Below are 12,343 nucleotides of genomic sequence, written 5' to 3' on the forward strand. Positions count from 1 at the left end.
TGTGTGTGTGTGTGTGTGTGTGTGTGTGTGTGTGTGTGTGTGTGTGTGTGTGTGTGTGTGTGTGTGTGTGTGTGTGTGTGAATTGCTAGAACTATATTAACTATAAGGTATTTTGTGTAAGATTATCAGACTAGCCAGCTGAAAGGAAACCAAGCAGGCTTCACTCCTGATTTAGTCTTCAGTAGGTGCTCAGATACCACAGTGTTGGGCACAGTATAAGAACATCAATAATATTGTACCTTAATACCCACCTTTCTACATTCCAGAGAGCCAGCACCTTAATGCCAACCTCTCTGCTCTTCCTTAAGACAACTTTCTCTACAAAAGAAAGTTATGTCCCCAAATAATACATTCAGATGAAGTGCTAGAACAGAGCTAGTAAGGAGTCAGTCTGTCTTGTCAGGAATCGGTCAAGTTGATATTAGAAGAGGATATGGCAGAACAATCTTTCAGGCTTGCCCTTGTCAAATTAACTGGGACATGCACACATCAGCATAAATAAAAAGTACTAGTTCTTGTTCTAGTTTGAAAATGCTTTCCATTTTCTCACGAAGAAAATACACGAAGAACTTTAAGGCAACATCCGAATGGACATGTGTTTGATGAGCTGATGAAAATGCAAGATTAGTACATTTGGGGAACAAAATGTACTTGGTAGAAAGAAGCAGGTCCCATTAAGTTGCAGAAATAAAAGAGTGGGATGGGAGAAATAATGGAAAAATTAGTTGAGTGGCTGTGGAAGAACACAGCCCCAAATATAGATGGTGTGGGTGCAGTGACCCAAAGAAGAAAAAGAAATAAGTACATTGCTTTAAGTACAATTGTGCTCTTCAAAGAGACTATGTAAAAATGGCAGATTATTAACTTTCAGATCAGAGAGTGAGGTGGATACATTCTTTAAAATCAACCAGATTGTTTGCAAAGTTCCAGTCAGTTACACCCGTGGAAACCCAATAAAGACACTGAACTTGTATAGGCAACATTGAAAGCACAGTGTGAAAATAATGTGGTTGCATGGTTATGTCTGGGGCCTGATTTGGCTTACAGAACTTGTACTACTGATGATGATGATGTGTGAGAAGGAAGAACCCAACATGACTTTTGGATCCTAGGATGAGTTTCCAAGGATGATAGCTATACAAACCATCTTTTTACTTAAGTCCTGAAATTTTGTCATTAATTATAATAATTCTGGGAATTCTCAATATTCATACAAATATCCAGTCCTCTTTTGAATCTTTCTATGATCTTGGCCTAAGTGTTTTCGTGGCAGTGAATTCCACTGTCATAAATATGTATTGTTTTATCATTTTTAATTTCCCGCCCTTTATTTTCATTTTCTATCCCCTTGTTCTTGAGCTACGTGGCAGGGAGAATAGAAACTTCCAATGTACCTTCTCTAGACCATTTATTATTTTATATACGTTTATTATGTATCTCCTTATTCATCTCCTTTTCAAGTTAAATGATCCCAACTTTTTCAGTCTTTCTTCATATGAGGTTTTCATGTCCTCAGTCATCCTCAGAACCCTATTGAATTCTGCAACATCCTTTTTGTGATGGGGTGACCAGTATCAGTGATCCAGATGAGGCTGTATCATTGATTTATATAACGGCATTAATAATATTTTCTGTATTATACTCCATCCCATTTCATATGCATCCTAACAGCTTAGCTTTGTTTGACTGTAGCTGTGTGTTGAGTAGAGGTCTTCATTGAGCTGTCTATGGTGAATCTGCTGTCCCTTTTCTAAGCTGATACAGTTCATTTAGAATCTTATATGGTGTTTGAGTAGTTTAATTTTTTCCCTTCCAATTTGCATGACTTTGCATTTATCAAAATTGAACTTCATTTGCCATTGTGGTGCCCATTCACTTAGTTTGTTTAAGTCTCTCTGAAGCTCCTCTCAATCCTCTATAGACTTGTGAATTGTGAAAGAGTGTACTCAACATTTGGCATGCTCCCCGCAGCTGCATGTAGCATAGCAGACTTGTTCCCCATCTGGTGCCCCCTGTTGATGGTAGTCTCTTTCCTTGTAATTCAGCCAGGTCACGTTAAAATCCACCCCTTCTGGGATAAGTGTCCCACAAATAATCCAGTGCTCTTACAAAAGGTCTTTGGCTTTGACTCTGGGCCCTGTAGGCCTTGTGCTCTCTAGGCTCAGGGTTTTGAGTATCCTTATCCGCTTATATTAGGGGTGCTTCACACCACCTTCCCCCTGGTGGCTAGTAAGGAAACCCAAGCCCTCCCATTTCTGGGTTCCAGACCAGGGATCCTGTAGTGAGCAGGCAAGATCTGTCTATTCATATCTATCCCTGGGCTTCTTCCTACCGTAACCTTTTAGTAGGCCTTCTCCCCACAGCCTCACGGTATTCACCCTCCCCTGGAATCCTCCAACAAAATCCCAAACTAAAAACATAAACTTCCTCCCTCCTCAGGCTTGGGCTTTCATGCCACCTATTCTTCTGCAGGCTTCCAGCTTCCAATAAACTTCAAGACTCTCTTGTTTATTTTTACATCTTCAGCTATTTGCTCTTCAAAATCCTTTTTGTCCCTTTTAATTTCTTTCTTGTATATTGCCTACTGTTCCTGTTTATTGGCTTGACTAGGGTTAGATTTACAAATTTTGAAGGATCTCTTTTTGGCTTAAATACCCTCTTGAACCTTGTTATTTAGCCATATTGGTTTGCTCTCCTTCCTTCCTTGTAATGTTTTTTTTTTTATGTTTATATATATATGTGTGTGTGAATAATATACAGACGTGTATGCACATACACACACTAACTCAGACAGTGCACATTTTATATATAATGTGTACTGTCTGTTCCCCTAGAGGGGAACATGGCACATTTAGATAATGTGTTACACATCTACAAAGCATTTGTGTATGTGTATAATATAGAGACATGCATGAATGAACACACACTCACACCGCATAACATATTAACTAGATGTGTCATGTTCCCCTCGAGCAGCTGATTCGGATATCTGCTTTAAATCCACGGACCATGTTTGCGGATCAGATGCGGATACAAATTTTGTATACGCACAGGGCTCTAAAGATAAGACCTGTAAGTTGTCATTTTGCAATTTAATGGCCAAGCTCAGCCAGTATACTGACTGAGCCTTAACTATGAAGCCACTACAGTGCTTCCATAATAATCAACTCCTGGGGTGAAACAAACATCTTTTATGTTTTAGTGTAATCACATCATTCACATGTAACAACCAAGAATCAGTGAGTAGGTCACCCTAATGAGTGAAGACTAAAATAGTATTTCACCCTGGCAACTGATATATATTATTTATAAGAAGATAGTGAAAGTGTTTTATTACTTTATGTTTTAGCCATTATGATTTTCTTACATGTTGCATTGATGGAAGGAGGAATAGTTCTGAAGAATGTTCCACACTATTGACAGTGTTTTCTTTCAAAGGGACAATGCATTAATCCCTATACTGTGGGATGCTGTCACAAATCTGTAACATTCCACGGTACTCTCTAACCGGCTGATGTTCCAGTGTTGTAGAGCACTAATTTGTGGTTTGAAATTGGTTTCCTCGTTTATAAAGGGAATAGCTCAGAATAAAGAAATGATGTTGACATAATGCATATAACACTTTGTTTATATTTACAACCCTTGAATTTTTATCTATCTGAAAAATTGCATTTATTTATTACTTGTGCAGTCCATGTATATACATATAGTTCCTGTGTGCATATGTGTATTCTGTTGTGTTTGGACACACACTTATATTCCTGTTATTCCTGTCCAGCTATTTATAATATAAAGACATGAGTGAAATTATTTGCTTCCTTTGCACAAGTGCTTGATAACCACAGGCTACTCTAGCTGCAACGCTGCAACATTACACTAAGCTTTCCTGCAGCATAGTGCTACCAATCAAATGCAGTGGAGCTAGCTCAAGAAGGAGCGGGCAGATTGTCTTTTCTGTTTTTGCTGTCCCCAAAATAAAATTTTATAAACAGTTCTCCCCCATTGCTCTGGTAGGTCAGAGTACTGTTAATCACTGATAGGGATTCTTGGCACCAGGAGTGCTTCTGGGAATAGTGCTGCAGTCTCTTGTATGCAGAAGATTTTCCAGGTCTTTCCTCCCCCTCATACACTGTATTTACATTCACAGACTGAAAACTAAAAATATATATTTAAAGAATGTTTAGGTTTTCATGAAATTAAAAATTCAAATTTTAATTCATGATGTCCTGGGGAAAGAATGGTGTGAGTTTAGGACAGGATGTGAGGTTGAACTATTATCCACCCTACATTTTATTTAAATTCAGAGTTAAAAAACAAAAAACCCAAACATCAACATTAAGGTTTCCATGACATTCATTTGTTTAATACACTATTTTTTCCTCAGAATACAGTGAAAGTTAAGGACATTTTGTGAGTGTGAACTTTGATAGTCTGACTTTGGCTTGTGTTACAACCTCAGTACTATCCGTCCATTTACTTACTTTTACTATGTTCATTAGCATTATTTAATTGTAGTACATATGTATTAACTTTGTCAAAGTTGTGTAATTTTAATTTAAAAAAAGCTAATGAAAGTTTAAAATCTGTTACTTCCTTTATAAGCCAGTATATTAAATAAACAAATTTACTATCCTGATAGTACTAGACTTTTTTAAAAGGATAAATATATCACAGTTTACAGATTGCGTTAGTTTAGTTTTTATTAATGTAGTGTTTTAGTCATAGGCCACTGCACATAATACAGTAGATACAAATTTTAAATCGACAACTCAAAAAAAAAGATACAAATTTTAGAAATACAAATTAATATGTAAGATTAACCCTTCCCTAACATCACCACCACTAAAATGATATACAAAACCAAGAGAAATCTATTAGAACACGATTTCCTTTTGGTCAAAAGTAGCCTCACTTTCACATACTATTTTCATATTTTTATGGCTGACCAGACAAATAAGGCAGCAGTTCATATAACTTGACAACTTTCACTGGATAGCAAGTATTCAAATTTCTGAGCTGATATGGTAAAAGGTGTCTGCTCCAGGAATGGAAATATCCATTTATTTCTTGGGGAGCAGTACAGGTTATAAGATCATAAATAGTGTAAAGTATCACAGGGGTAACTGTGTTAGTCTGTATCCACAAAAGCAACAAGGAGTCTGGTGGCATCTTAAAGACTAACAGATTTATTTGTGCATAAGCTTTCGTGGGTAAACCCCCCCCCCCCCGCACACACACACCTCTTCCGATGCATGGAGTGAAAATTACAGATACAAGCATAAATATATATACTGGCACATGAAGAGAAGGGACTTGCCTTACAAGTGGAGAACCAGTGTTGACAAGGCCAATTCAGTCAGGATGGATGTAGTCCACGCCTAATAATTGAGGAGGAGGTGTCAATACCAAGAGAGGGAAAATTGCCTTTGTAGTGAGCCAGCCACTCCCAGTCCCTATTCAAGCCCAAATTAATGGTGTTAAATTTGCAAATGAATTGTAGCTCTGCAGTTTCTCTTTGAAGTCTGTTTTTGAAGTTTTTTTTTTTTATTGAAGGATGGCTACTTCTAAATCTATTATTGAATGTCCAGGGAGATTGAAGTGTTCTCCTTCTGGCTTTTGTATGTTACCATTCCTGATGTCTGATTTGTGTCCATTTATTCTTTTAAGTAGAGACTGTCCGGTTTGGCCAATGTACATGGCAGAGGGGCATTGCTGGCACATGATGGCATATATCACATTAGTAGATGTGCAGGTGAATGAGCCCCTGATGGTGTGGCTGATGTGGTTGGGTCCTCTGATGGTGTCGCTAGAGATGGGGACAGAGTAGGCAATGGGGTTTGTTACAGGGATTAGTTCCTGGGTTAGTGTTTCTGTGGTGTGTAGTTGCTGGTGAGTATTTGCTTCAGGTTGGGGGGCTGTCTGTAAGCGAGGACTGGCTTGCCTCCCAAGGCCTGTGAGAGTGTAGTACGCCTTCAACCTGGCCAGACCTGCATGGCCAAAGACTCTTATGTCTCTCCATACCAGCCTACCTCCCTTCCAAATAGGCTCTTTGCATATTACAAATTAATATGTATTACTTAACTAGTCAGTATTACCAGTTCCTTTAGATCTTCTACTGTGTCCCGGGTAGATATGCATTTCAGTACTGTAAGTTTGTTGCTTTTGGACATGCATCTTTGTTAGTAGTAGGCCTTGCTGACCATGTAAGGGCTAAATGCACTTCTTACTTGGGCAAAACTCTTGAGTTTGCTGTTATAAGGAGTGAAGGATTGATCCGTGGATCCATATTTAGCATTTTAAAAGTAGATTTTAAAAAAAATTGATAAAATGATTAATTCATTAGAAGTATACACACCTATTGGTGAGGTGTATCTACTACTGTACATGTTAAAATCTTTATAAATGCTTAGATTAAAGAAATTGCATGTTTCTAAACAGGATAATTAGACTTTGTTTTTTAATGAATTAATGGCATGTACTTTTTTAGTTTCAAAATTGAAACTATATAAACATTTTGATTATTACATAAAAATAATAATTTTGAAAAAATAGCCAAACCGAATGTTTTACTGTTGAAGGCAATAGTTCTCTCACGCTGAGAATGTGTCTGCCAACTTTAAATCAGCAAACATGTTAATGTCTGTATTGGAGTAAATCCTTATAGTGAGACTGTACAATGAAAAGTGGCTAGGTAGAAATGCTTGCTCCTTACTCCACAGATTTGCTCCCTCTATGGAACCCTATGATGGTATTTGCAGAGTCATATTTCAGAGAACCACTCTTTAAAAGAAGAAAATTTATGTACAAAGATGCTTGTAAAGCTCTGTATAGCAGAATGATTAGTAGATCAACTATACATTAAAATAACTTAATTGTTCTTTATAAATCAATGGGATTAAATGAAGAAAAAGATTTTCTCTTCCCTTTCTCTGCTATCATTTGTAGAATAATGATACTAATGTGTTTTTAGCCATTCTGAAAAGCTCCCTGCTAGGAGAGGGTGAAAATAATATCTACCTGATCCTTTATGGCAGGGGTGAGCAAACTACGGCTTGCGGGCCACATCCGGCCTGTCAGACCTTTAAATCTGGCCCTTGAGCTCCCGCCAGGGAGCGGGGTCGGGGGCTTGCCCCACTCCACGTGGCTCCCAGGAAACAGGCGACATGTCCCCCCTCTGGCTCCTATGCATAGGAGCAGCCAGGGGGCTCCGCACACTGCCCCTGCTCCAAGCCCCGCCCCTCCCATTGGCTACGGTTCCTGGCCAGTGGGAGCTGCGGGGGCGGGGCCTGTGGACAGGGCAGCGTGCAAAGCTGCCTGACCGCTCCTCCGCGTAGGAGCCAGAGCTGGGGACAGGTCGCTGCTTCCAGGAGATGCTCGAGGTAAGCACTGCCCGGAGTCTGCACCCCTGAGGCCTCCCCCTCCCTGCAACCCCCTGCCCCCGCCCCGATCTCCCCCTGCCCTCCAAACCCCTCAATCCCAGTATGGAGCCTCCTCCTGTACCCCAAATCCCTCATCCACGGCCCCACCCCAGAGCCTGCACCCCCAGCCGGAGCCCTCACCCCACTCCCTGCACCACAACCCACTGCCCCCGCCCGGAGCTACCTCCCACACCCTGAACTCCTCATTTCTGCCCCACTTTAGAGCCCACACCCCCATCCGGAACCCGCACCCCCATCCGGAACCCTCACCCTTACCCCCTATTTTGTGAGCATTCATGGCCCACCATACAATTTCCATACCCAGATGTGGCCCTCAGGCCAAAAACTTTGCCCACCTCTGCTTTATGGAATCAGACAAATGCCCAGTTTGTCTTCTTTCTTTGGGGTGCTTTATGGAACATTGACTTTGTTTCCTTTCTTTTCTTGAAGCTTTACTTTGTAAAGTACTGTAGGTAGTGATTTGAATTTGTTCTTAGTCCTAATGCATTATACTTTAATAATGGTTATGGAACTCTTAATTCCTTTGTTTGAAAAACTTTATATGTATTTACAACATTTATACAGTTTGTTTTTTCCAGACCAACATATGATGACATGCCATTTCCCATCTCCCCAATGGCTCCCCAGGATGTTTTCCTGCTTCCAGAAGAGGAGGAGAAAGAGGTGGTAAGAAGCATACGGGAGATGCCTGGCACAGACAGTGAATCCATTGTTAAATCATGCTCCCCTTCTCCTTGCAGATCTCAGGAGGGCATAAAGTCAATTTCTGTGCCACAGACATTTATCCAAAAACTAAAGATGGGACAGGAACACATCTTAGAACTATCCCAGCAAACTTTGGACCTCTGTAGCAGTGAGAAAAAACATACACTAATGGATGGTGCTCAGATTGCAAATAGTAGCCATGATGGCCAGTTTACAGCTGTGAGCCCAATATCTCACCATTTGCGTAGCACCCCTTTATGTCACGGTTCTCCTGTTAGCCCTGTAATTGCAAAAAATATTAGGTGCTCAGCAACCTCAAATTTGATTCCAAGTACCAGATATGATCACATGCAGAAGGATGTATGCCATAAGGATGGATCATTAAACACAAATCCTAATCCTGTTCTGGCATCAATCCACCCAAAAAACCCTTCATTTTCACGTCAGAGTCCTACCTGCAGCCAAGTCAATGCTTCATATATTATCTCAGGTCAATCTTTTTTTAAACTAGATGGTTTACAATCTCAGGATGAAACTTTAGTGTCTGACTTCTGTCTCAGGGATCTTGTGGGTACTAGCAACTCACTAAGTTTTGGGGCATCCCCACAATTAACAAGATACACAGACATGAAGGTGAGGAGGGTTGATGAAACTTCAGTAGATGAGATAATTGAAGAAGTCATTTTGAAGTACTGCCATGGAGCTCCACCTAATGAGTTGTCTTGCAAAGATGAAGAGAGTAATTCCTATTTAAATATTTCATCACTTCTGGATCACAATAGTCTAGAGGGCTCTGAAATGAGTTTTGATTGTGAGGCACCTGTTTGCTCAGGAGCAGGCCTACCCAAGGCAGCTACAAAGGATATAGAATTCCTAAAAGAGGTCCAAGTAAACCTGGAAGATAGGAACTATGGAACCCAACTTAGTTCTATTCTAAAAGGTGGTTCAGTGGAGCAAACAGAAGCAGCAAAACAGGATATAATAATTCATAATGAGGAATCCGTTCTTCCAGCTCTGCCTCATGTGCCTCCTTCCTTTGTGGGAAAGACGTGGTCCCAGATAATGTATGAAGATGATATAAAAATTGAAGCACTTGTGCGTGATTTCAAGGAAGGTCGTTTCCGTTGTCATTTCAACAGTGAACCCTCTGCCAACTGTACAGGGAAGAGGATGAGAAAGAAGAAGCAGAAAGATGAAAGGAAGAGTGACATTGTTACAGGTAACAGAACAGAAACTTCATCAGTTAAAGCATTGCCAGAATTTAATGATGCTATAAGTGGTGGTTCTGATTTTGATAATCTTTTGGCCTCTGATACACTATGCAACCCACAAATACTTCAGATGCCTAGAAAGAGGACTTGGCGCCTTGCTTCAAGATGCCAAGTGGTCAAAGTCAGCCATGGAACCCAAACCAGTTTAGTGAACTATCCAATAGTAAAAAGAAAAATCAGTAGAAAGGAGCCTGATCCACCGGATCAGAAAGCAAACATTATTTGGTCAGAGAATGAAAGAATTTCAAACATGAAAACCAGACTGTGTGCCCTCAAGCTTCCTGAAGCATATACCAAAATTATGAGCCCTCTGCAGCCTAAGACAGTGGTTTATGTCCTTTCATGTCCAGAGATTAAACAATATAAAGGCAAACCCATAGATGTTCCCAAAATGAGGAGAAATCGCAACTCCACAGACAGCAAGGATTCTGTAAGGTACAGATACAAACAATGTTCTCTTAAGTATTATGACCCACTGACAAATCGAATTCTGAAAACACCTCCCAAGAGCACAGTTAGAGAAAAAGCCAAAAAGCCCTCCCATGTTCGACAACTGTTTAGGAGTCTAAGCCTTGATGCAAACACAAAGAAACTATCTGATACACAGAAAGAATGTACACCATCTAAATCCTTCAATTGGCCAGGCTTCTATAGTTCTTCTTCAGCGACGTTCCTGTCAGATCCAGTTAAAGGGAATGATATGAATTCAAGTCTGAGGACAGATGGAGCTTCCATTTCCACAGAAAGGTCTGATTTTCCGGTATTTGTTCACTCAGAGAAGTCCTATAAACACGTAGTCATTTCACCTTTCAACTCCCATCAGTCTCAGGTAGAAGGAGATGTTAGATTAACCCCAATTAATAGCAGGGTTGCCAAAACACCTTTGAAGTCAATCAGGAGCGAACGGTTGGAGAGGGAGAATTCAAAGACAATGTGGAAGAGGAAAGAAGGCACTAGTAGAGAACCAGGTTTTTCCAAAAAGGCTTCAGGACCCATGTCTGTCAATTGTGGCCTTGTGAGAAGAGGAAGTAGAGTAGCCTCAGGCAAACAAGCATCCAGAACTAAAAAGCAAAAAAAGGAGCAGATAAGAAGGAAGCTCTCCTCTTGTGCCCAAAAATCATCTTCTGTCTTCTCCATCCATAGGCACCAGACAAGAAAACCTACTTTGGGAAAGCACCTCAAAAAGGAAAAACTTGATGCTAAAAAGCTAAAGGTTAGGAGGAAACCCAGGAGGACGTTTTTGAACTCTACAGTCATTTCAGGGATTACTGAAAAGAGGCAGAAAATCACAGCAGGGTCTTTTCCGAAGAAGCCAGAACTAGCTTCTTCCAAAGTTAGGAGCTGGGAGATAAGGGTCTCCCCAGCACGGTGAAATGGCCCTCTGGAAGAACTTCTAGTATACCTGTATTGGGAGGCTGTCTTGTTTTACCAGGAGATAGCTAGCCAATAAAACAACAACAAACTTTTACTTACCCAACAACTGAGAATAGGCTGAGGAAAAAGAGTGAACAGAAGGTGGTTATACAAAATCCAGGTGATGTGCCAGAACTGCAGATACAATGAATCGAAAGCCCAGTAATAAACTACTGTAGCAACAAACTAATTTCATGTTGTTGGAATATGGGCACACTATATATTGCACTGTTTTTCTTCGAGTGATGGTCCCCATTGAATTCCACTGAGAATTTGCATGTGTGCCATGCATCTGGAGCTGGAGAGTTTGAAAGTAGTAGTGTCCATTGGTCTGCGCATCACCCTTGCCTCGCCTCGTGGATTCGTACTAGGTGATAAAGGGCGGGGTGGACGGACTGCATATCCAGTTCCTTCTCATAGCTGCATGGTCCAAGTCAGAGCTAATAGTGTCCTCTCGACTCTGATGCACTTTTAAAAGAAAAATGTTTTAGAAATTGTCTATAGTTAGTTTTTTATTCTGCTGTTATTACTGTTTCTTAGGTATTTAAGTTTTTAGTAATAGTTTTTGTAGGATTTGGACTTTGGGGGGGATCTGTTTTTCTAGTCCCCAGCAGCCACACGCTGGTGCTGGATTATGCCGAAGATGCCAGGATTCAAGATTTGTGCTTCCTGCCCCCGTTTTGTTCTCCATCAGTGATGAGCACCAATGCTGCTTCTACTGCTTGGGAGAAGCCCATATTTCATCAGCAGTATCTGCCAGTCCTTCCCAAGTCATACCTGAGAAGGCCGGGCTTTCCTCCTCAAGAAGCACCTCATGGAGGTCACCATGATGCTGCAGTTGGACCCAGTCCAGTGACCCACCCCTGTACATCTGCCTGAGAAACCCAGTAGTGTGCCTCTGGCCTCAGAGCTTGAACCTGGCTCTGGTGGTACCGCTGCTATGGACCCCATGCCAGGGCCTAGTCGGGAGGCAAGGAAGCATGGACATAAGCATGGCAGTAAGTTTTCCTCCAAGCCAAAAAAGAATGATGTGCCTTCCATGAGTTCCAGCCACAGAGAAGCAGTGTGTTCCAAGGCGCCCATGCATGACACAAAATTTGTGCAGACCAACAGAACTGCCGGTACAGAGAACCAAGCTGCACATGCCTTCAGTGTCAGCTTCCCTTAAGACAAGGGATCCACCAGTTCCTGGACAGTCCTCTGCTCTGGTGCTGGCTACAGAACAGGTACCATTGACACTGGGATGCTTGGAGAAAGCACCGGAGTCCCATGAGCAGTTTGCCCTGGGGGAACCAAGATGTTCGCACCTTCCTCTGCCACCTGCACCTAGAGAAGGCTGATCTCCTATCTGGCACTTGCAACAGTCAGGCCCCACTTAGATGCCTCCTTCTGTGGATTGCACACTTCCAACGGTACTGCCATTGGAACCAGGATCTGAGTTCTCGTCATCCTTGGATTCCGACGGAGCACAAGAGCCACTCGTTCCTTATTGCCAGTATGAGTACCCAAAAGGAC

At 41.3% G+C, this 12,343-nt stretch overlaps 1 protein-coding gene across 2 annotated transcripts in view; it reads left to right on the forward strand.

Annotated features, from left to right (window-relative positions):
* The window catches only part of ZDBF2 (zinc finger DBF-type containing 2), a 30,663-nt gene extending 19,507 nt beyond the window's left edge, over positions 1-11,156 (forward strand). For both annotated transcript variants that reach the window (XM_024206299.2, XM_024206306.2), the window contains one exon: positions 8,018-11,156. In XM_024206299.2, the coding sequence (XP_024062067.1) occupies positions 8,018-10,787 (2,770 nt within the window). In that variant the 3' untranslated portion in view covers positions 10,788-11,156. The remainder of the gene's footprint in view (positions 1-8,017) is intronic.
* Positions 11,157-12,343: the final 1,187 nt, after the last annotated feature.

The sequence above is a fragment of the Terrapene carolina genome, unplaced genomic scaffold (assembly GCF_002925995.2).
Source record: "Terrapene carolina triunguis isolate 2854851 unplaced genomic scaffold, T_m_triunguis-2.0 Scaffold62, whole genome shotgun sequence".
NCBI classification, from domain to species: domain Eukaryota; kingdom Metazoa; phylum Chordata; order Testudines; family Emydidae; genus Terrapene; species Terrapene triunguis.